General features: G+C 42.0%; 1 protein-coding gene across 1 annotated transcript in view; it reads right to left on the bottom strand.

Annotated features, from left to right (window-relative positions):
- UGCG (UDP-glucose ceramide glucosyltransferase) overlaps positions 1 to 26,097 on the bottom strand; it is a 41,694-nt gene that overhangs the window by 6,986 nt on the left and 8,611 nt on the right. The window contains exons 2-6 of the mRNA XM_077251040.1: positions 19,231 to 19,372; positions 9,968 to 10,070; positions 5,432 to 5,533; positions 4,199 to 4,311; positions 436 to 614 (exon numbers count right to left, since the gene is read on the bottom strand). Of these exons, the coding sequence (XP_077107155.1) occupies positions 436 to 614; positions 4,199 to 4,311; positions 5,432 to 5,533; positions 9,968 to 10,070; positions 19,231 to 19,372 (639 nt within the window). The remainder of the gene's footprint in view (positions 1 to 435; positions 615 to 4,198; positions 4,312 to 5,431; positions 5,534 to 9,967; positions 10,071 to 19,230; positions 19,373 to 26,097) is intronic.

The following is a 26,097-nucleotide window of genomic DNA, read 5'->3' as shown; positions in this document are numbered from 1 at the left end:
CTGGTAAAATCAAAACAGAGATACTTACAAATAAAAAAAATAAAGGAACTTCATAGTTTTAGAAGGCCAAATATTTCCCCCTGTCACAGCCATGTCAGAGACCCGAACTCACCAGGCAATGATGGTAAAAGTTACTAAGAGTGATTGTTTCATCATTTATTGGTATATAATAATTTATATGGCCACATAAAAGATACAATTGACAAATGGGTATTTTCTAGTTTGCCGGGTGATCATTCTACGGATTACTGCCCCACATAAAAGAGCCTCAACCGTTGTGATCCTTGTAGGACTGCAAGGTCTAGTAGCAAGACCATACATTTCAGGAACATGTAGAAAATCCTGCTGACTGATCAGCGGTGTGGGTACTACTGTCTGCAGTTAAGTTTACACCTTTAAAATTGAAACGGCCCAGACACTGCACACACAGCTTACCGGTCTGCTATTGCCTTGGCCATAAAATAATCTTCAGCTATGTACTGTGCAAACGCAATAAGTCCACCAGCCTGGTCCAGAATCTCTTTTCTCATCAGACATGACATCCCCGTTACACACTTGAAGCCAGTAACATTGGCAGAAATGTATGATCTTGGATGGGAAGTCCCAAAATAGACCTAAACCATAAAAAAGGGGAGACTGTTACATACATTAGAAATCTGTAAATGTAGAGCTGTCATGTATAACAGGAATCTTACAGTCTGCCAAACTACATTGCATACAACGTACTATTTATGTTTAGGGAACTTTGGATTAAGCATGCCTACTGTCAATTCCCTATAACCAGCCATAAAAAGACAGAAAAACATTGTATGCAAAGTATCTGATTGCAGGTTGGGTATGTATGTATGTATGTATGTATGTATGTATGTATGTATGTGTGTGTGTGTGTGTGTGTGTGTGTGTGTGTGTGTGTGTGTGTGTGTGTGTGTGTGTGTGTGTGTGTGTGTGTGTGTGTGTGTACGTACGTACGTGCAGTACAGACCAAAAGTTTGGACACACCTCATTTAAAGATTTTTCTGTATTTTCATGACTATGAAAATTGTACATTCACACTGAAGGCATCAAAACTATGAATTACCACATGTGGAATTATATACTTAACAAAAAAGTGTGAAACAACTGAAATTATGTCTTATATTCTAGGTTCTTCAAAGTAGCCACCTTTTGCTTTGATGACTGCTTTGCACACGCTTGGCATGCTCTTGATGAGCTTCAAGAGGTAGTCACCGGGAATGGTTTTCACTTCACAGGTGTGCCCTGTCAGGTTTAATAAGTCGGATTTCTTGCCTTATAAATGGGGTTGGGACCATCAGTTGTGTTGTGCAGAAGTCTGGTGGATACACAGCTGATAGTCCTACTGAATAGACTGTTAGAATTTGTATTATGGCAAGAAAAAAGCAGCTAAGTAAAGAAAAATGAGTGGCCATCATTACTTTAAGAAATGAAGGTCAGTCAGTCCGAAAAATTGGGCAAACTTTGAAAGTGTCCCCAAGTGCAGTGGCAGTAGGTGGCTACTTTAAGAACCTAGAATATAAGACGTATTTTCAGTTGTTTCACACTTTTTTGTTAAGTATATAATTCCACATGTGTTAATTCATAGTTTTGATGCCTCCAGTGTGAATGTACAATATTCATAGAAAAATCTTTAAATGAGGTGGTGTGTCCAAACTTTTGGTCTGTACTGTATGTATTTATGTGTTTGTACATGTGATAGACATCTAGATTGCAAAGTAAGGAAGGATCAGATCCTCAGCCAGGTTACATTTCTCAATTCTTACAAAACACTAGTAGATGAAAATAATACTTCTATAATTCCATATCACACCCAAGTGCAACCAATAAAACTAACTATATTTTCAACAAATGTTCAATCAACATCGATTAAATAGAAAATGGATATGTATAATTTTCAGTGACATTACGCTTTTACAAGTTGGATTAATACAGTAAAAAGTGTGCAAAGAATCCATTGATATTAGCGTTATACTCTATAAATGAAAGTTGTGGAGAATTTCAATAGTGCAGATTTGGAATTCTTTATTCAATATATTGCTCCTGGGTGTAAGAGGGGCACATTCAGTAAAGTGGTTGTCCACTACTTTTTATGGCGTTGAAAATAGCAAATGATTGTCTTAAACAAACAAACAAAAAAAAAAACACCTCAAACATCCCCCACCCTAATGCTGAATCGGCTGTCAGTCAGAGCTGGGGGCGCGGTAACAAACTGTGCACCCCTAGGACTGGAAGCCAAACGCTGCCAGGCGGAATAGAGTTCATTTCCTCCCAGCAGCGGGGCTCTCAGTGTTGGCGCCGCACAGTGTCACAACACTACTACCCTGCAGATTAACTCTATAGCTGCAGGTTAATACCGGTAGCGTTATTTTACAAGACAGGTTCCCTTTAACTCTAAATCCATGAAACACTCAAAGAAAAAATAATAATTTCACTTGCAAGGTAAAAGCGGACAAACGTAACATGAGACAAATGCTGTTAGACAGGCTATGGACAGGTCACAGAAGGTATTTTCCTGTAGTACTAGGTTACCAAGCCTTCTGCATTAGCAGAGCTGTATGTCAAGGAGCAGGACCGCTTCAGCTGGATTCCACAGTGCCTGACAACGGAGGAGCTCTGCTTAGAATGAGTGTCGAATCAAAGAGAACGAGCGTGTCACAATATAAATATAGAAGGACTTTAAATATCAAAGCCACGGTGCACTAAATAGGTGGCCAGCACGTGGCTGTGCCGGATCTGGCATAGTCACTCACATTAAGTAAATCAGCTTGACCATAGCATGCTTTTCTTCAGAACTTTTAACAGGGCCTTTAAATGGAGTGTGTGAGCACAAAATGACTGTTCAAACCAATCCCAGGCGCTCGGTGCACCCTTGGTTTAGCCAAACCATAGCAATGATGTAACGCACGCAAACATGAAATCTGTGATTATATTAGAAGCGGATTTTTCTTACCATTTTATGGAGTACATCCTTAGTATTGATTATTAAAGTATTACAGTTGTGTGAAAGTGTGTGGCCCCTTCCGGATTTCCTATTCGTCTGCATTTTGTGGTTATTTGTGTTATCTTTGTCTAATATTTAAATTTGTTTGGTGATCTGAAACATTGAAGTGTGACAAACATGCAGAAGAATAGGAAATCAGGAAGGGGCAAACACTCAAAACGGTGTTTATAGAAATATTAAGGTATAGCAAAGTTTATGGTGGTCCTTCTCAGGGGGGCGTTCAGACGAGCATATTGTAGGGACGTGTGCTGTCCAAGTAAAAAAAAAAAAAAAAAAATCAGAACGGAAACTGACAAATGGACAAATGTAATTCAATAGGGCTGTCCAGATGACCGTCAATGTCAAAAACAAAAAAAAAAAATTATTATTCTCTTCCAAGGATCAGATGAGAATGGCCTATACAAATCTGAGTGTGCACAAAATAAATAGGATCCCTTATGGATCATCTCATTAGTATCAGGTTTTCACAGTTACATTGCCATTACTAACCTGGGAATCGGTGTTTGATCATATACATTATAAAACATGGAAGTATAAAAATGACTGGATGTAAGATATGGACACATGGATGACTATCGTTTTCTGGATGAAATGTTGGACGATTTTTTATTTGCTCATCTGACTATGGCTTTATAATGAATATGTCAGCTCAAAATTTATGTTCAAACCAATGCCCCCTGACATAGCTGAATAGTTCTGTGCATTTTCACCACATTCTCTCTCTTGATTGACAGCTCTGCCTATACAGGAAAAGGCAGAGAGATGGAAAAAAAAGTGGGAAAATGCACTGGATTACTCGGCCATGGCAAGGGGGGCTTGCTTTGAACAGTCGTTTTGTGATGACATACTTCCCATAATAGGGACCGTCATGGACTGTGCAACTCCACCCTGATCTGTCTATATACTATAGATCTGAATCATATGAAGATAGGGTCAGTAATATTGAAAGAACAGGCAGTTTCCGAGATAAAGAGGCACAGATAAACAGAAGCTCCTTGATGCCAGCGTATCGCCATGTTTGCATATATTACATCATTGTTTAAGGAGAAGGAAAAAAAATCCTCGTCTGCTTTGGAATGTGTCACACACCCACATATGGCGGCCACCTTGCATAACTCGTTCTGCGCCCTGCCTCGGTAAACTTCAGCCCAGTGATTAGCACAAGCCGAAAATGCAGCTTACCTGTTCTAGCGTAGCAGCAAACCCTTGCCTGTCCGCCACATAAGGAAGCCCATGGACTAGGCCAACTTTTTCAGTCATTTGATTGGCCATGTCTGTGAGGGTGTCTGGTTTCACTGAAATTTAAAAAAAAAAAAAAAGTTAAAACAATGTTACTAGGAGAAGCTTTGACAACAGGAGAATTAAGTTACACAATTAGCATATTGGAAAAACGGCAGCCCTGGCAGCTACCTCCCGCCCGCCAACAGTGGAGTGGTTGTTGGAGTAAGAAAAACAAACGAAACAAAAAATAACCTAAAAATCAAGACTGCGGGGGATGGGGGGGGGGGGGGAGCTAAGCTAACACAAAATACTTTTGGTTGGAGGCATTTTTTCTTTGGATGTCTACATTGCCGGCTAAGAATTACCATACCCAGCCTACAAACTTCCTTGACAGACAATCGCCTTGAAGTCTACAAAGTGAACGGCTTACAATCCTAAACTCAAGAACAAAAGGAAGTAGAGCAACCGAGTCCGTTATCTGATAGGGAAGTGGGAAGGGAGAGGGCAACATAAAGCATTTATTGGAACTTGTGGGCTAATTTCCCACAAATGTCAAACAAAAGTTTTGTGGCCTGAAATATACAGGTCCTAAAATTAAAAAACACAACACAAATCAAGAGCCAACCCATAATGTGCTCTTTATGGGAAAAAAAGTGTCAACAACTGGCTTGAAAATGAGGGTGAATGTTGCAGTTCTCCCATGTGAGACGAGGGGCTTCTTCCGCATTTTAACTACAATGCAACTATTGCCCCAGGTGTTATTTGTAGCCCTCTTTAATTTATCACAGCATTTCGTCCAATCGAACAAGCCCCCGACTATTGAGGTCACCAGCCGTCGCTTGACTCAGACATGCGGCTGGGAGTGTGGTTTTGTTTGCAGGGAGGAAGCCATGAGAAACATTAAGCACTAGGAGGATATGGAAGGATAAACAGATCTTATCGAGTCCCGCTGGTCTAATAAAGCTCATGAAAGCAAAGTAGAGCCAGAATTTGTTCTACAGGGACCTTAGTGAATACATAAAAATAGAAAGATAAGCAATACTGGAAGCTACGGCAGCCATTCTGGGCCCCTCCGGAGAAAGCACCTACCCTGGGACCTGGAGATTGCCCAGACATTGATGAAATTAGCGTTTTACACAAATTAAGGGAATCCCTGGAAATTATAGGTTTCCTACTAAACATTTTCCACCATACCTTTAATCCCACTGTCGCAAATCCAGATCAGATCATACTTGGCAAGTTCGTATCCAGGCATTAGATTGTTTATTTTTGGGTTAATGCCAACCTTTTTACCACCTAGGGAAAAAAGAAAATATATAATCAGACTTCATTCACTCCCTTTTAAACGTCCCACTGCCCACATAAAGGTATATTCATAGAAATTTAAAGGGACCGGGCACATCAAACTTTTAGCAAAATGCTAGTTTTGAGGACAGCCATCTCTACCGATCCCCCAGTATATCTGCACACTCTGTTTGGATCTGTATATGGAGAGCAAAGCCCAATATTCAGTTGTTTGAACCCACCAATATCCGCCAACAGCCTAATGTGTATGGGGACCTCCTGAAACTCCGACAGATGATGTCAGGGGACAAGAGGATGTGAACTGCTTAAAGGGGTTTTCCACAAGAATAAAAAAGTTAATTTTAAATCAATAGATCTCCTGCCCAGGAGCTGTGGTATGATAAGACCATGTCCCTGTACGGTCAGACACAGCCATCACAGCACATAGCAGGGGCACATCTATAAGATTATCTCAGCACAGGAACATTTTATATACACACATCCAATTGTGGAAATTATTATTATTCCAAGATGTATTGATTAAAATGAATTTTTGTTCGTGGGAAAAGCCTTTTAAACTTGTACAGCCCATCCTTTTGTTCCACCTGAAGAGAACCTGCAGACCTGAGTGTTCCGATCTATGGGGGAGTCGGGATACATAGAGGTCGGCTAATGTGTATTGGGGGCTTAGGCTGTTCCAACACATCTCCGTGGCACCTTTATATCTCCAGGAAGGACACTTACATTCACAAGGTTGATTATTCTCTCCCAGATACCGTCTCTTGGGGATGACAACTAGGAAAAGGTCCCTATACACATTGAATTGTCAAATGGTCTCCCCAAAAAAATGGAACATTTGGACAATTGTGCGCCAAAATACAGATAACTAGCAAGCATTTTTTGACAAAATATAAGGTCTGCAAAAAAAATTAAAAAATTTGAACTTTGTTCTGAGTTCGGTTCAGTTTCAAAGATAAGGTTTTCCTCTAGCACCAAATGAACAACAGTACACATGGGTCTGTATATTCATTTTATACACCCAATTTGCAACAGTGAAATATTTTTGCATGTCCGAGTCAGTTTAGATCAAGAAGACTGACAGGAAATAATGGCAGAGTGCAGCGGGTGCTATTAAATATTCATTGCTGGCAAGAAAAGGCAGGCGGATTCAGGCTAAGCATTTTTTCTTTTTTAGAGCTCAGCTGTTAGTGTGAGTCTTATTAGTCAGATTTCCTGAGAATGCAGACACTGCTGTGGGATACAGCAATGAGATGGGTCAGGGAGTTTTGCTGTCATCAGCAACACCTTCTGGGGGTTAACAGCAACTAAGAAAGGCGAGGGTAAGTTTATGCAATATATACGGTTGCATGAAATTCATGATTTCCAATCCGTTTTCATGTTTGTCACACCTAAATGTTTCAGACCACCAAACAAAATTTAAATACTAGACAAAGATAACGTAAAGTGATTGCCCCCTAAACCTAATAACTGTTTGGGCCACCCTTAGCAGCAACAAGTGCAGTCAAGCATTAGTGATAACTGGCAATGAGTCTTCTACAACGCTCTGGAGGAATTTTGGCCCACTCATCTTTGCAGAATTGTTGTAATTCAGCCACACTGGAGGATTTCCGAGCATGAACCACCTTTTTAGGGTCATGCCACAGCATATCAAACGAATTAAGGTCAGGATTTTGACTAGGCCACTCCAAAGTCTTAATTCTGTTTTCCTTAAGCCATTCAGAGGGGGACTTACTGGTGTGTTTTGGATCATTGACCTGCTGCATTTTTTGATAGCTAGCAGTATTCATGGTTCCATTTAATACAGAAAGTCTTCCAGGTCCTGAAGCAGCAAAAACAGCCCCAGACCATGACACTACCATCACCACATTTTACTGTTGGTATGATGCTCCTTTTCTGAAATGTTGTGTTACTTCTACGCCAGATGTAAATGGGACATACACCTTACAAAACGTAAAATTTTTGTCTTGTCAGTCCACAGAGTATTCTCCAAAAAGTCTTGGGAATCATCAAGGTATTTTCGGGCAAAAGTAAAACGAGCCTTTATGTTGTTATTGCTCAGCAGTGGTTTTCTGCCATGCAGGCCATTTTCGCCCAGTCCCTTTCTTATGGTGGGGTCATGAACACTGCCCTTAACTAAGGTAAATGAGGCCTGCAGCTATTTAGATGTTGGTGTTGGGTCTCTTGTGACCTCTTGGTTGAGTTGTTCTGCACTCTCTTGGGGTAATTTTGGTCAGCCAGCCACTCCTGGGAAGGTTCACCACTGTTCCATGTTTCTACCATTTGTGGATAATGGCTCTCACTGTGGTTCACTGCCCCAAAGCTTGAGAAATTGCTTTATAACCTTTTCCAAACTGATAAGACCTCAATTACCTTGTTTCTCATTTGTTTCAGAATTTCTGTGGATCACGGCATGATATATAGCTTTTGAGGACTTTTGGTCTACTTCAATTTGTCAGGCAGGTAAGATTTAAATGATATCTTGATTGAGAGCAGGTGTGGCAGTAATCAGGTTTGGGTGTGACTAGGGAATATGAACTCAGCTTCCCAAAGATGTGATAAACCACACTTAATTTATGTTTTGGGATGGGGCAATCACTTTCACACTAGTCCTGTAAGTTTGGATTTCTTTTTCCACTAATAATAAAGACCTTCATTTAAAAACTGCATTCTGTGCTCACTTGTGTTCTCTTTGTTTAATATTTAAAATTTGGTGATCTGAAACACTTAAGTGTGAAAAACATTCAAAAGAATAGGAAATCAGGAAGGGAGCAAACACTTTCACTCAACTGAATATATATTATATATAAAACACATGATTCTTTTCTTGCAAATGAAGTATAATATTATGTTGTGTATTATATATATTATATACACTTTACCCCCACCTACCTGCTGTTAACCATGGAATGTGATGCTGATATTTTTTCCCAACAAAAAATAATTTTTACCTAACAAAAAAATAAATAAAAAGATCAAAATTAGTCATCCCTGGATTTAAAGGTGCAATGTACATCCCTAGGTGGGGTTCCTGGAAAGCCAGATGCGGAAATCAGATATTGTGCACTAACAGCATTGCAGCAATTGCTTTTATAGTGCTGCAGCTTCTCATGGATTAGATTACAGGGCACAGGAGTGATTTATGAACAAAGCTCCTCTCTTTCACATCCTGCCCATTCCAGCTTAGAAGGATAGAATATCTGGAGAAGAGGCTTCTTCTTGCCGCTGTTAATGAGACAGTTAACCTAGAAATTTTAAACTAGGGTTTCCTAGGCATTGCGCTGAGCTCCAAGTTAAACAGAAGCGCGAAACAGACAATGCTCAAATACAAATGCCTAAAGCAATATTTTCCAGGCTGGGCAAAGAAAAAAACGAAAGAAAAGTACCCTTAAATGATTTGCTATGAAAATTTTTATATATATATATATATATATATATATATATATATATATATATATATATATATATATATATATATATATATATATATATATATATATATATATATATATATATATATATATATATATATACACATACATACATACATACATACATACATACATATATATATACAAAAATATTTAGAATTGAGAGTCCTCAGTGGTTGATACCTCTTAATGGCTAACTGAAAAGATGGTAACAAATTGCAAGCTTTCGGGACTACGCAGGTCTCTTCATCAGGCATAGACTAATACAAATTCTGAAGAATCACATATTTATGCACAACATAGCACAGAACAAAAAAAAAACACATGGATAAGACAGGTGACATGAAGCAGAATTGCCATGAGTGATAAACAGTTTATGTCCATAAATGTTGGGCCAGTTCTTAGATAAGGATTGTTTTATTGTCCTCTGATTGGGGTCTCTGTTGTGATGACTCCTCATAGTCTGAGGGGCAAGTTCCTTAGTTGATGTAAAAAGACATAAATCCATGCGACACATTCATTCCACCACTAAGACAGTCAAAGGTCGTCATCAGTTTATATTCCCAGACTCTTCTGTCTCTGAGTTTTAAAGTTACCTTTTAACACAAGTCATGTTAAGTCATAACACATGTCCATAATGCTATGATTTGGGAGACAAAAATGTATTGCCACAGGTAGATCCATTCTTTTTTCTTTTATTGTATGGCGATGAGAGTTCATTCTTGTTCTAAGCTTTTGCCCTGTCTCCCCCACATACAGACCCCCAGTTGGACATTTAGTACAAATAATTAAGTACACCACATTAGATGTGATGCAGCTGAAAGTACCTGGGATTTTGTAGTCCTGATGTGAGTTGGGGATCTTTATCTTGTCCGTGGTCATTATAAATGCAGGGAAAGAAACTGATGACGACCTTTGACTGTTCCCTTTAAAAATATCTAATCCCAACCGAAAATCCAGATAAAAGCAAACAATGGAAACTAGTGGCATAACGTACCTATGAATAAATTGGCATCCACATTGGGGTATTTTCCGAGTAGTTTTTTACATACGTCCACAGCCGGATCATCAACATCTTGAACACAAAGAAGGATTTCAAACTGGAAAAAAGAAAAGGAATTATTACTCAACGTGGCCCTGGCAATGGATTCTCATTTGGCTCCTCCGGCAGTTCCTGCAAGCAGGATCACATCCCACCAACATTTACTGGGAAACGTTCCTGTCAAGGGTGAACCGCAGGCTACACGTCACAAGCAAGCAGGATCACATCCCACCAACATTTACTGGGAAACGTTCCTGTCAAGGGTGAACCGCAGGCTACACGTCACACAGAGGACCAGCGGCATCGAGAATCAGTTCTTGTAATAAGCCGTGTCATAAGCTAGCCTTGGTGCTGGGGTATCGAATACCAGATCCCAGATCGTCAGCGCTGCATCCAATCAGCGAGCTCAGTGACTGGTGCCGTATACTTGAGCTGAGCCACTGATCTCACTAACTGTTACTGTCTGGTGCGCTGCTCTTCCAGAGTAGACGGAACAAGCCACTGTACGGCTGTGGCGCTCTCAACACGACATCGGCACTGCAGACAGTTACAGACACTGGGCACAGCAGTGCAGACTCCGCAATGGAGCGTAAAGCATGGTTTGTATTTTATTTGATTTTTTTTAAGTAACTGTAACCGGGGAAAGGAAGTTTTCTGAAACCGGAAAACCCCTTTAAAAAGGAATGGTTTTTTTTTCAGAATATACATTATCTGTCCACAAGATAGAAGTAAAAGGTCTGATCGCTTGGGTTCCCCAGTCATGCATGAACTGTATTATAGCCATTTCTAGTGGAAGGGACTAATATATAATCCACAACTGGTCCACCAGCCACATAGGTATTGAATTAAGTGGCAGAGTGCACCCTCAACCACCATTCCATTCAAGCTCCTACTTAGTGACTGCAGACTTGTGAATCATCACAGCACGCAGTATGGGGTTGTGTGCCGACTAGACGTGTGCAACCTTGCTCAATACAAGTGAATAAAGCGAGGCCGGACAAGTCTAGTCGGAATGTGGCCGGAAGTATGCATACTTGCGGTCACAAGACCACATGCTTCCGGCGTATTCTGACAGCGCGCGCTAGGAGATTACACAAGTTTGCAGACATGAGCCCCAAGCCTGGACAACCGCTCTAAGGAAAACCGAAATGAAGCAGAGGACAAGTCGAATGAGCAATTCATAGTCATCAAGGGTGTGTGCATCTATGAAAACGTAGGAGTCAATGATCTATAATAACCTGCCAGGGAAAAATATTCCGTAACCTGAGATATGCAAGTACATATTAGAAATATGAGCTATGATCATTTACCATCTAAAGTCGTAAAATGGTTACAAAGTCTACAGAGGACAAAGTGCTTTTTATATCATGTGGTCAGTAAAAGTATCATGTGCCCTAGGTGACTATCATACACTCCCTGCCATGTGCAGGCTTCAGTAATAGTGCTGTACAATTCCTAATATCAGAGTTTCAGAGAACTCTAATGGAAAGCTGTGAAATGCAGCAGCACACCGCACCTCATCTCCACTTAATTGTGGGCTATGGAGTCACCTTGTGCCAAGTCCAGACAAATGGCAGCCCCACAATTCCAAATTTAGCTTGTATCTCCACAGTTCTAGGAAGCTGCTAATACATTTCCTTACACGAAATACATACGAGTCACATCAGAAGAGCTTTGGGTTTAGTCACCCACAAACTAATTTTGGGAGTCCTGTTTCCGAGTTCCTCGGCGATCCTGCATAACTGATAAAACTACATGGGCCATTTTCCACATTAGTTTTTATTATGCTTTCACAAAGGGGTTGTTCAACTTTGGGGACATTTTTATTTACTTAAAGGGAATCTGTCACCCCAAAAATCATATAAGAGCTAAGGCCAACGCCATCAGGGGCTTATCTACAGCATTCTGTAATGCTGTAGATAAGCCCCCGATGTAACCTGAAAGATGAGAAAAAGAGGTTAGATTATTCTCACCCAGGGGCGGTCCCGATGCGGTCCGGTCCGATGGGTGTCGCGGTCCGGCGCCTCCTATCTTCATTCGATGACGTCCTCTTCTTGTCTTCACGCTGTGGCTCCGGCGCAGGCGTACTTTGTCTGCCCTGTTGAGGGCAGAGGAAAGTACTGCAGTGCGCAGACGCTGGGCCTCTCTGACCTTTTCCTGGTGCCTGCGCACTGCAGTACTTTGCTCTGCCCTCAACAGGGCAGACAAAGTACGCCTGCGCCAGAGCCGCAGCATGAAGACAAGAAGAGGACGTCATCGTAAGAAGATGGGAGGCCCCGGACCGGGCCGCGAAGCTCATCGGACCGGACCCCCCACCCAGGTGAGTATAATCTAACCTCTTTTTCTCATCTTTCAGGATACATCGGGGGCTTATCTACAGCATTCCAGAATGCTGTAGATAAGCCCCTGATGCCGGTGGGCTTAGCTCGACTTCCATTTTGGGGGTGACAGGTTCCCTTTAAGTACCTTAGCAGAAGTGAGAGTTGAAGCATTGGGACACCGATCGTATCACACGTGTGTAATATGGACCTCATAATGCTCTCAGTGCCAGCCAATGGACATGGCATTTCATTACTGTAACCTTGACTTTCCAATATTGGAGAGAAAGAAATCCTGTGAGAATTGCTAGAGCTTCAACCAACGCAAGTCTCAAAAATAACAATATAGGGTGTAGGACCGGGTTTGACTTCTTGAGACAAACCCTTAATACAAGGTTACACACAAGGGTAGGTCCGCAGTGGTCGGATTAGCTGTGGATAATTTGGGAGCAAGTCAAACCCAAACCAAATTGTATGAAATTTGGGGCAGACATGATATCGCAAATTAAAAGCCTGATCATACTATGCTTCCCAATCTTGTGCCAAGGCTTCTCGCAGTGCCCTGAACATTTATGACCATGAGCATTGCTAGCAGGGCACCAAAGAAGCCTTGGCACTACTGTTTGTTTTATATGGTTGTATGTGATTTTAAAGCATTTTACTGCAGATTTTTAAATGGGGAAAACTTGCAATATACTATAATATTGGGAAAAGTGTAATTCCCTTTTCTTACACTGTAATCCCTTGTGCAATTCCTATGTGAATCTACCCTAAAAGTGAGAGAAATCCCGGTAGAATATCGCAGGGAAGGAGAGTGGATGGTAAACAGATCATCGTTAGCGTTGTGTAAAGGTGGCCCATTTATGAAATATTAAGAAATGACAAGCAAGAGCTTCAAAAAAACAACTGGGAGCCGTGTCGTAATAAATGTTGGAAAAGTACCCATAAAACATTCATATAGGAGATTGAAAATAGCAACAAGGGAGCAAATCCAAAGTGCTGGCATATAATCTCCTTGTTATCCTCCCTTCCTGCTGCAGTCTATAAATACTCCATATAAGAATGAGGTGTGAAAATTACAGCTGATGTCAAGGTAAGTCATTACCTCGGTGCTAAGGAAACTCATGTGTGGCCTAACCAGAGAGCTGGTGAGCTCATCTCCATGACATAGTGTGTGACAAGCTCCTTAAGCTGTCCAACCTGTTACCTCCACAAAGAGCAGGCGAAACACAGACCAATGTATGTGGTATACTCCGTGCACGGCAACGCTTCCTCGTGATAGCCATAATAATGGTCAACAAACCCTGGGGAATGCGGCAGCCCTTATTCGGAATGACCACTTGCAATACGAGACCGTTTCTTTGAAAAAGTAGCCTTAAAAGGGGATTTAAAACGAACAAAGATAATATTAAAAGTTAATTTTATCCAATAAATCTTGGAGTTAGGGTACTGTCACACAGTGGCACTTTGATCGCTACGACGGCACGATCCGTGACGTTGCAGCGTCGCTTGATTATCGCTCCAGCGTCGTAGACTGCGGTCACACTTTGCAATGCACGGCGCTGGAGCGATAATTTCATGACGTAGTTGCGATGTAGAAGCCGTTGGTTACTGTGTGCACATCGTATACAACCTTTGTTACACGCTGCGATCATGCCGCCACAGCGGGACACTTGACGACAAAATAAAGTTTCAAACGATCTGCTACGACGTACGATTCTCAGCGGGGTCCCTGATCGCAGTAGCGTGTCAGACACAGCGATATCGTAACTATATCGCTGGAACGTCACGGATCGTGCCGTTGTAGCGACCAAAGTGCCACTGTGTGACAGTACCCTAATAGTAATTTGCACAATCGGATGTGTGTAAAGAAAATGGTCTGATCATACCACAGCTCCTGGGCAGGGAGGAAGCAAAAGAGTATACAGACAGGACAGCACGGGAGCACAGCTGCTGCTTTCTGTGAGGCAAAACATTTCCCTGCCTGTTTTTGAAAAATGTTTTAACTCAACGAAAGGATCCCATGCTGTAATTTCTATATACTCTTTTGCTTCCCTCCTCTGGAAGGAGATGTGGTATGATCAGACCATGTCCCTGTACGGGCAGACACGGCCATTACACAGTACACAGCAGGGGCACATTTATAAGATTAAGTCAGCACAGGAACATTTTATTTAAACACATCCAATTGTGGAAATTATTATTCCAAGTTCTACTTTAAAAAAAAAATAAAAAAAAATAAAAATGTATTCGTGGGGAAACCCCCTTTAAGCACAAATTATTGAAATTATTGTTATTTCAAAAACAATTAATTAAAACTAACTTTGTTCATGGGACAATTCATTTAAGGCATCACACTGCAGCGGGGTTTTTTTTGTGTGTTTTTTTTAATTGCAGCACTAGAGTACACTAACCAGCTGCGGTCTTCAGCGCTTCCCAGCATCACTCCGGTCCGTCTCCAGCAGTTTGTGACCTGCCGCTCCAGTGTTGCTGGCCAAGTCGGAGGTCACAATTCAGTGAGCCTCCCATAGACTTACATTGAGAGCCTGTGACTGTTACCTCTGACTTCTGCTCAGTCAGAAGTTGCGGTCACAAGACGGCGGCACGAAACCGGATTGCTGCTGGGAAGAGCTGAAGATGGCAACTGGTAAGCATAACACTAAGGTCAGAAAACTTGGATTAGTAGCACCACTCTGGCGCTGAAAGAAAAGACTCTGGACTGTTGCTTTAATTATAAGGATTATTAAAATTTGTCATTAAACAAAAATAAGCCCACAATAAACCAAGATCCACATCTATTTATTCTGCATTCAAAATATACATATTTACCAAAAAACCACCTGGAGACGTCATGGCCTCCATAATACCCTGCTGTGCAGATGAATTCCTAAAACTACAGTGAGCGAGAAGAATGATGAAACAGGGAGGGAAAAAGTCACCTTTCTGCCACCCTCTGCTACAGATCCATAACCCTGATTTATTGTGCCACAGCATTTACACATGAATATGGATTTCACGTCAAAAACAAGGTTGAGCTGTAAAATACATCTTAACACACTGACACTGCCCGCCGACATACATGCTGAGGCTTCAAGCAAGAGAACAGTTGGTGATTTTTCTAAGAATCATTTTCCAGTGTAATGCATTAATCAGGATTAAAAATAATAATGAACAAACCTTGATATGAAAAACAAGCTTAAAGAAAGAAATAATTGTGACTAGAAAGAGTGATCTACATGCCGATATGGTAGGCGGCCTTTCTAGCACTATGGGCATCTAATGCTTTGTTCTCTGCACATGATTATGGGTTAGCAGCATTATTAGCTGCTTAGCAGCCGAGCATGGCAACGAGCAGTAATGCCAGCTAGGAGGTGTGAAACCAGAAAATCAGCTCATCTCTCAATGAATGAATGCATGGGCGGCCGCAGAGAACGAAATGCAATCAGATAAGATAACTTATGACGGAAAAATATTGGGAATTTCACAAGCAAATCGCACCACGCACTAGTGTCTCCCGTGTATCGGATGATACAGGGCAGGGTAGAAGAGGCAGGTAGTTAGCATAATAAGTTACTTAGTTCTTAGGCCCATAGTAAGTAAATATATATATATATATATATATATATATATATATATATATATATATATATATATATATATATATATATATATATATATACACATATATATACACATACACATATATATATACACATACACATATATATATATACACATACACATATATATACACATACACATATATATACACATACACATATATATACACATACACATATATATACACATACACATATATATACATACACATATATATATATATATATATACACACATATACATATACTACGGTAATCCAGAATAAACCCTTAAAAGGGAAGAGTCCCCTGAAAAAAGTGCTATTAACCTGCCGATATGGGGATGATCTGCAGGTTAATAGCGGTGTGAACCTGCCCGGCACTGGCACTTAGACCCCCACTGCTGAGAGGCAGTTTTCAGGTTCCAGTCTTGGGGGGAGGCCCCGGTTCAATCACTGCTCTATATATAGAGAGCAGCAGCTGTAACCGCCCCTCAGCACTGACTGATAGCCGGCCTTAGTGCGCTAAGCAGCTGTCAGTCACTGGTGGTGGTGGGCCGAGATTACAGCTGCCACTCTCTACATACATAGAGGTGACTGAACTCGCACCGGCGCCTCCCCCAATAAAGGAACCCGAACGCTACCCGGAGGAATAAAGTTAATTTCCTCCTGGCAGTGGGGGTCTAAGTGCCAGGCAGATTCAAACTACTATTAACCTACAGATTAAGCCCATATCTGCAGGTTAATGATGGTTTATTTTCTCCAGGTGACAAGTTCTCTCTAAATTAGGTTAATTGGGTCTGTCACTCGCCAGATTGAACGCTGGATTGTGGTTTCCATACATGACAGAAACCAAGGCCGTTACTTAGATAGTGAGCGTCTGGTGTTATCTGTCAGCTTGCAGGCTCTCCTTATGGGGTATCCATGGAACAGTAAATGCCTGCTTTCTTCTGGGATGAATCTGTTCCTAAGGGTACTGTCACACAGTGCAATTTTGATCGCTACGACGGCACGATCCGTGACGTCGCAGCGATCGTATGATTATCGCTCCAGCGTCGTAGACTGCGGTCACACGTTGCAATCACGGCGCTGGAGCGATGCCGAAGTCCCCGGGTAACCAGGGTAAACATCGGGTTACTAAGCGCAGGGCCGCGCTTAGTAACCCGATGTTTACCCTGGTTACCAGCGTAAACGTAAAAAAAAACAAACAGTACATACTCACATTCCGGTGTCTGTCCCCCGGCGTTCTGCTTCTCTCCACTGTGTAAGCGCCATAGCCGGAAAGCAGAGCGGTGACCTCAGACGTCACCGCTATGCTCGCTTTCTGGCTGGCCGGCGCTCACAGTGCAGAGAAGCTGAGACGCCGGAGGACAGACACCGGAATGTGAGTATGTACTGTTTGGTTTTTTTACGTTTACGCTGGTAACCAGGGTAAACATCGGGTTACTAAGCGCGCCCTGCGCTTAGTTACCCGATGTTTACCCTGGTTACAAGCGAACACATCGCTGGATCGCTGTCACACACAACGATCCAGCGATGTCAGCGGGAGATCAAGCGACGAAAGAAAGTTCCATACGATCTGCTACGACGTACGATTCTCAGCAGGATCCCTGATCGCTGCTGCGTGTCAGACACTGCGATATCGTAACGATATCGCTAGAACGTCACGAATCGTACCGTCGTAGCGATCAAAATGGCACTGTGTGACAGTACCCTTAAAGAAGCAGAGCCCGGGGCTACACACAGATTGTCTGGCTCCCGATATCAGATCACTCATGCTGGGATTTTGTTTTTCTTTATCTACTTATTTTAACCTGTGCTGCAGTATGCACAAGTTCCAGAAATATATCTCCTTCCCGGCAGTTCCTAGCCTTCTTGCCCTATATGCCGTACAAGTAGGATTGCTTTCTACAGTAGGCACCTTTTATTTTCATTATTCAGCAGACATTGACAGGACATGCCGTCTCTGCAAAGCAAAAGAAACTAAGTGGAGGTTCAGTAATTCAGGAGCATCTAGGTAGCGGAAAATGCTGCAATGTGTGCAGAGAGACGGGCAAACGACCCGAGGATGGCAGGGAGAGAGCACATTTCATTAGTTGGATCTAGAACTTCAAAAGTGAACTTTAGAAGAGGTCTCACATGTGACAAGGTCTACTAACTATGGCCATAATATAGGACAATCACGATAAGTGTCAGTGGAACACAAAAAAATTCCAGCACTGGAAACAAATTGGTAAGAAAACAAAGACAGATTCAGACAGAAACTAGAATGACTGCCCACAACACCACATCCCCAATGTTCTAACATGCTATCTGCCTGGCCCCATTAGATTATACATGTGAGTCTTATAGTCTGTGATGGTCCCATAGGTTTGGCTTAAATCTTACGGAACGTAGTCATGGAGATTTTGAGTCTCAACTGATGTATATATAGTTCATTTTCTGCCCTTGCCCCATTACAAAGGATAAAGAAATGTAAGCTTATCTTCACTATTGACTTCAGAAGCTAGCCAAAGTCAATCAGTGCAATATTGTAAAGGTAAAATAGTTAATAGTAAATGTGTTGATTGTAGATTATGGCTACTCTGGATTTTTTTTGGCAGAACAGAAAACTAGAACTCTAATGAAAGTATATTTGCTTCTAGATACCGAAGACGTATTGTTAGAGTAAGGTTAGAATATTTACCTGCTCGATGGCAGGTATCAGTCACCAGCTTTATGCTTTGCAAGCAGAGGGAACCATGAAATAGGGACAGAGATCCTTATTCCAGTGGTGTGACACTTACTGGGCACCTTGATGTAATTTTGATATTATCTCTGCTTTATCTGCTAGTTTTCTTAATGAAGAGCCCAGTCTGATCCATAGCATTGATGGCTTTCTATCTGCGTTGTGCATCAATAGATTTCTGCCTATGCACAGTGTAGGCAATCAGTGATGTCAGGTTGTTCAGAGCTTGTAGTCCCAATGTTCATATAACAGCTCATCACCAAGAAAACTAGCAGTGCTGCAGGAAATAAATGGTTTCATCAAAACTACAGCAAGAAACCCAGAAAGTGATCCAGTACAGGAATCAGGGTCTCTACAAAGAATGTTGGAAATTACCAATACTAGAGGGTTTTGTTAGACATATTTACCAAAAGCAGTAAGAAAAGTGCTTTCTTATATTTAAAGTTAAAAGGCAAAAAAAAGCTCAATTTTAAATGGTGGATGTATGCGGGTAAAAAGAAAAATCGCAAAAATAGTTATGTAAATTAGACAACTTCTACAAAGCCATAGTCTTAAGAAATGATTGCATACATACCTTTGGATAGTCTAATTCAAAGAAAGTTTCTAGGTTGTTGATGAGATTGGGGTCAACACCCTTTAGTGGTTTAAGAAGGGAAACGCCAGGAAGCTTGCTGTAAGGCTGCTTGTCGGACGCCTTCTTGTTGAGGTGTAGTCGCCTGAAACAAAAAAAGGTTTATAAATTATTTATGCACATTAGTAAGCTGCACCCATTCCATAAGGACCAAAAGTACAGGTGTTTAGGTACACGTGTGACGCTGAATATACACTGCATGCCCATCAGTCTTGGGTATAGACACTGCAGTCACATTCCTACAACTACAGGGTCATGATAGATATTGGTAATTCTTTATATATATATATATATATATATAAACATTTACAGCACTGTTACATGCAAAGCATGTCTTCAGCTTATGACGTACATATCGTTTTTGACAGGCAAGATTGCAATAATTGTGAAACATATGGCTATTGTGGCTAGTTATCCAAGTAGTCACTGTTCCGCTGTGCGGACCCTTTGACGTGCCACATTTTGAGGTACAATGGACCATGCCACCTTTTGATACGTCTCTCAGGACATACTGTATATACTAAGCAGAGATAAAAATCCAACACAGATTTTGCTGCAAAAATCACAGATTCTGCACCAAAAATCCCGAGATATACGGGCAGAGTTGTCATTTATGTAATCATTTGCACCACAGATCAATTTCCGTAGAGCTATTTTTCTGCATTGCAAGGATGGGATTACATCTGATCCACAAACCTACGGGTACGTATGCATTACGCTGCAGATATTTCACCTAGAAAATCCTCAACGCATCTGTCCCGTGTGAATGTACTCACATAAGATCAGTGACACAGAGGTACATTATGATCCCATTGCAGTCTAAAGGCAATGTATTGTGGATTTATTCAACACAGACATGGTGAGGCCTTAAAGGGGTTCTCCAAAAAACTCCAAAAATGTCATAAATATCCTACATTAGCAAATAGCAATCATTTTGCCTTCCTTATCACCATAGTCCAAGAAAATGGTCATTCACACTGCTGTCCACCTTGTCCTTCTAATCTAATACTGGAGATACTAGAGGTCTGAGGCGGCTGCTCACACTGCTGTCTACCTTGTCCTTCTAATCCAGATACTAGAGGTCTGAGGCGGCTGCTCACACTGCTGTCTACCTTGTCCTTCTAATCTAATACTGGAGATACTAGAGGTCTGAGGCGGCTGCTCACACTGCTGTCCACCTTGTCCTTCTAATCCAGATACTAGAGGTCTGAGGCGGCTGCTCACACTGCTGTCTACCTTGTCCTTCTAATCCAGATACTAGAGGTCTGAGGCGGCTGCTCACACTGCTGTCTACCTTGTCCTTCTAATCTAATACTGGAGATACTAGAGGTCTGAGGCGGCTGCTCACACTGCTGTCCACCTTGTCCTTCTAATCTAATACTGGAGATACTAGAGGTCTGAGGCGGCTGCTCACACTGCTGTCTACCTTGTCCTTCTAATCCAGATACTAGAGGTCTGAGGCGGCTGCTCACACTGCTGTCTACCTTGTCCTTCTAATCTAATACTGGAGATACTAGAGGTCTGAGGCGGCTGCTCACACTGCTGTCCACCTTGTCCTTCTAATCTAATACTGGAGATACTAGAGGTCTGAGGCGGCTGCTCACACTGCTGTCCACCTTGTCCTTCTAATCTAATACTGGAGATACTAGAGGTCTGAGGCGGCTGCTCACACTGCTGTCTACCTTGTCCTTCTAATCTAATACTGGAGATACTAGAGGTCTGAGGCGGCTACTCACACTGCTGTCTACCTTGTCCTTCTAATCCAGATACTAGAGGTCTGAGGCGGCTGCTCACACTGCTGTCTACTCTGTCCTTCTAATCTAATACTGGAGATACTAGAGGTCTGAGGCGGCTGCTCACACTGCTGTCCACCTTGTCCTTCTAATCTAATACTGGAGATACTAGAGGTCTGAGGCGGCTGCTCACACTGCTGTCCACCTTGTCCTTCTAATCTAATACTGGAGATACTAGAGGTCTGAGGCGGCTGCTCACACTGCTGTCTACCTTGTCCTTCTAATCTAATACTGGAGATACTAGAGGTCTGAGGCGGCTACTCACACTGCTGTCTACCTTGTCCTTCTAATCCAGATACTAGAGGTCTGAGGCGGCTGCTCACACTGCTGTCTACTCTGTCCTTCTAATCTAATACTGGAGACACCAGAGGTCTGAGGCGGCTGCACACACTGCTGTCTACTCTGTCCTTCTAATCTAATACTGGAGACACCAGAGGTCTGAGGCGGCTGCTCACACTGCCATCTACTCTGTCCTTCTAATCTAATACTGGAGATACCAGGGGTCTGAGGTAAGAAGAGGCTACTCACACTGCTGTCCACCTTGTCCTTCTAATCTAATACTGGAGATACCAGGGGTGTGGGGTAAGAAGAGGCTACTCACACTGCTGTCCACCTTGTCCTTCTAATCTAATACTGGAGATACCAGGGGTGTGGGGTAAGAAGAGGCTACTCACACTGCTGTCCACCTTGTCCTTCTAATCTAATACTGGAGATACCAGGGGTGTGGGGTAAGAAGAGGCTACTCACACTGCTGTCCACCTTGTCCTTCTAATCTAATACTGGAGATACCAGGGGTGTGGGGTAAGAAGAGGCTACTCACACTGCTGTCCACCTTGTCCTTCTAATCTAATACTGGAGATACCAGGGGTGTGGGGTAAGAAGAGGCTACTCACACTGCTGTCCACCTTGTCCTTCTAATGTAATACTGGAGATACCAGGGGTGTGAGGTAAGAAGAGGCTGCTCACACTGCTGTCCAGCTTTTATTTCTGACTTAACCAAAATACCAGGGAACCCAAGCTAGGAATAGCCCTGGGGAGAACAAGTCCCGACACCGCGGGAACGATGAAGGCACGAAAGGTGAGCATAAGCTTTTTAATTTAATCATGGACAACTTCTTTAAGGTCTAATTCACATGTCAGTATTTTGCATCAGTGTTTACATGCCAAACCAGGAGTGAAACTTACATAAAAAAAAACTACCATTGAAAGATTGACACCTGCTCTGTATTTTGGAGACACTACTGGTTTTGGCATACAAATAATAATGAAATACTGATCAAAAACAATGATACCTTAGTCAGGTGACAAGGCAACCATAAGCCATTCATACTTCATTACCGAAATCTATGTTCAGTAACCCAACAGCTCTGAAGGAAGCAATCTGATGTACGCATTATCACTTGGAACCTATATTCCATCACTGTATATGAGAACGTGCTGCTGTGCAAGCAAAACTCGGCAGGAAGTGAACACAATGAGCAGCTTCAGCAAAAGTGTGACTATGCAACATAATTGTATGTTAAACACATAAAACTGAAATGCATTATTGTAAGTGCATGGGTCATTAATACTGGATATTCTGTTACAAGTGCACGGGTCACTAATAGAGATGAGAGAACCAGTGATGTACGGTTTCGCCGAATATACAGTACAGTTCAGTTAGGCTCTGAACTTGACCTCGGACCCAAACCCAATAGAAGTCAATGGGGATCTGAACTTCGGTGCTTTAAAATGGCAGTAATATGGTCAAAATCAGGGCTAGAGGGCTGCAAAAGGAAGCTGAATGGGAGTAAGAGCAAGACAATAGCCCTGCAAACAAATGTGAATAGGAAAATTACTTAAAGGGTTTGTGTCACCATAGCAATCATAGGAAGTAAATGAATGACAAAACTTTTAACAGTGGCCTCAAGGAGACTAAGGCTTGCTACTACCAGTCCAGTTAAAAATTTCACCCACATTGGATGTGCACAGGCAAATGCGCCTGTATGTGATGACACCCCCTGCCATGCCAAACACATGCCAACAGTACACTTACCGCAGGGCAGGCCAGCACCTCCAAGCTATAAAGGGCAAGCTCAGGCCATGTGGAGACCCAGAAGTTAAATGAGGTAGACGTGGAGACGGTGGAAGACTACATAAAGGACAGTACTCCCAGAGGCAGAGGGTACAGAGTACACAGCTGACTGCAGAGTGCGCAGTCAGAATCTGTTCCTCACTCCACCCGCGTCCTACCCTATACCAATGAGAGCATAATGGCAGCGGCACTTGTGATCTAGCCTTTATACAGGCCGGATCACGTGATGCACTGACCAATCACAGCCATGCCAACACTTGTCATGATGCGATAGCTCGGAAGTGCCAATAGTCTAAAAGGTTGTTGATTGGCTGCATTGCAGCCTTTCAACAAGCTTTATTAGACTGGAGAAATGCGAACAGGAAAGGTGACACAGTAAAATGCAGTGTTCGGGGTTTGGTGCCGGACACTAGCATCCGGTACAAACCCTGAACTTTTCAGTTTGGGTTCGCTCATCCCTAGTCATTAACATACGGCACTGAGTAGACCATCACAATCAGACAGATCAATCTGTAACATACACTCAGCCTAACAGCATTCATCCACCCTACAGAACTGACAGTTCTTCATCACCTTCCACATTCCAGCTTCAAACCACCTGCTTGCTGTGAGCATGTCTAGGCTTCTGACTAAGGTAGCGCACAAACACTTATCACTGCGCTGGGATTCTAAAGGAACACTGAAGTTAAAAAGAAGAAAGAATACAGCCTGCAGGTGAAAATGCCACATCTGAATGTACTTGTGCCGATATGCAGTATGTGAATACTCCCCTAAGGTCATGGGAAACATTTTTATTTCTTTTTGCAGATTTTGGGTGTGGGTTCTGTACTAAAAGTCTGCTACAAGGTAAGCAAGTGACTGGTGTTATGCAAAATCCCGTTCAGACAAAGCAGGGATTTAAAGGATATTCACATGCAGTATCAGTCTAGAAAGTTTCCACTGCATAAAAGGTGATCTTTCACCTAAATTATAGTGGCACATAGTATTTACTTATGTACTTGTGTAGTTGTAAACACTGAATATTCAAAGGAAATGTACGGTACCTCCTGCTCCATCAGTAACACTACTGACTACTGAATCAATTGAAGCAGAAAAAATGCATTAAAAATCAAGCAAAAAATCAAAAAATCAAAGCCACAACTTCAGGGCGAACATAACCTTAGCGTTGTCCATCCTGAGAATTTCTGCATTCCTTCATACATGTCTTCCAGTTTGGAATCTTTGTAAGGAGCATTTCTTAGCACACCCAATTGGTTTTACACAAAACGCCTAGAGATGAGAAATCACAAGGGCCGAAAACAAAAGGACTCGTTATATACTTAAATATCTGTAACCAATCTGCAGCATGTGGATTCGGTTCTTACAAGCAGGAAGCATTACGCTCCTTTACCCGCTCTTGTTAATTGTGTATCTTCTGATTGTGGGGAGGGGGTGTCAATTCATATGGAGAACCGCTTCTTCTATACAAACCATACAAAAATGGAGAAAGTGCATATCCTTTTTCGAACTCTTGGAGATGCAGCCATTTTCTCCCTTGTTGACTTTTGTTATTTTTCCTTCTCGCCTTTCAAGAGCCATAACCTATTTTTTTTTCTTCCACATAGACGTATGAAGGTTTGCTTTTTGCAGGAAGTGTACTTTTCAACAACACTTAAAAAACATTATACAACAATAACACGTAACAAAAAACAAAAACAACATTCTTTAATAGAAAAAAAAAAATGATGGGTCTCTTTCGCCATATCGTTTTGATTTTTGGATGACCAACTGGTACCTTGCTTTTTTTGTGGGCGAGCAGTAAGTTTTATTGGTACCATTTTGGGTCCATACGACATTTTTGCTTTTTTTTTTTTTTAAGCCATTTATTTTCTTAGGCCGGGGTCACACTTGCGAGTGCAATGAGAAAAACTCACGCGAGTCTCTCGCATCAATACCCAGTGCAGCCGCCGACACTCGGGACCGGAGCGTACGACTGCATAGAAATACATTCAGCCACATACTCCAGTCGTGAGTGCTGGCAGCCGGGTATTGAGGCGAGTTTCTCGCATTGCACTTGCAAGTATGACCCCGGCCTTAGACAACGTGGCCGTCAGACAGGGCTATATGGGAATGTTCCCCAGCTGCCATGACAACCCTTCAGCACTTAGTAATGGTTTTGCTGGGGTGAGGTTAACGGTGAACATCTAGGGCGTAATAGGATAAGAGGGAGTGCCAACAAGGAGCAGGGGTGCCATAACGTAATCTTAGGGTGCCAACATCAGAGGCAAGGTAGGAGATGAGCACGTGGCCAGAATAGGGTCAGTCCCCCCTCCTTTTCCCCCCAACTCTAGGAAGGCAAGAACCCCCTTAAGAACATAACTAATAAAAGTGATGTAATTAGGAGGGTATTTTTTAAGTGGTGTATTTATTGGGACCTTGGTCTATCTATATATGTTTTTTCACTCCGAAACGATGCATGATACAGCACACTTTCACATAATCTATGGCCCCTTCTGTGTATATGCTTGAATCCCGCTTTGCAGGTGTTTCAGACGCAAGACAAAACGCAGTGTGAAAGCACCTTTAACCCCTTCATGACCTGAGGTTTTTCATTTTTATGTCTTCGTTTTTCCCTCCCCTCCTTCCCAGAGCCATAACTTTTTTATTTTTCCGTCAATATGGCCATGTGAGGGCTTATTTTTTGCGGGACAAGTTGTACTTTTGAACTAACCATTGGTTTTAGCATGACGTGTACTCAAAAACAGGAAAAAAAAAATCCAAGTGCGGTGAAACTGCAAAAAAAGTGCAATCCCACACTCTGTTTTTGTTTGGCTTTTTTGCTAGGTTCACTAAATGCTAAAACTGACCCGCCATTATGATTCTCCAGGTCATTACGAGCTCATAGACACCTAATATGACTAGGTTCTTTTTTATCTAAGTGACTAAAAAAATTCCAAAGTTTAA

The sequence above is a fragment of the Ranitomeya variabilis genome, chromosome 1 (genome assembly GCF_051348905.1).
Source record: "Ranitomeya variabilis isolate aRanVar5 chromosome 1, aRanVar5.hap1, whole genome shotgun sequence".
Lineage (NCBI taxonomy): Eukaryota > Metazoa > Chordata > Amphibia > Anura > Dendrobatidae > Ranitomeya > Ranitomeya variabilis.
The sequence above is the reverse complement of the archived record's forward strand: the minus strand, read 5'-3'. Positions and strand labels throughout refer to the sequence as shown.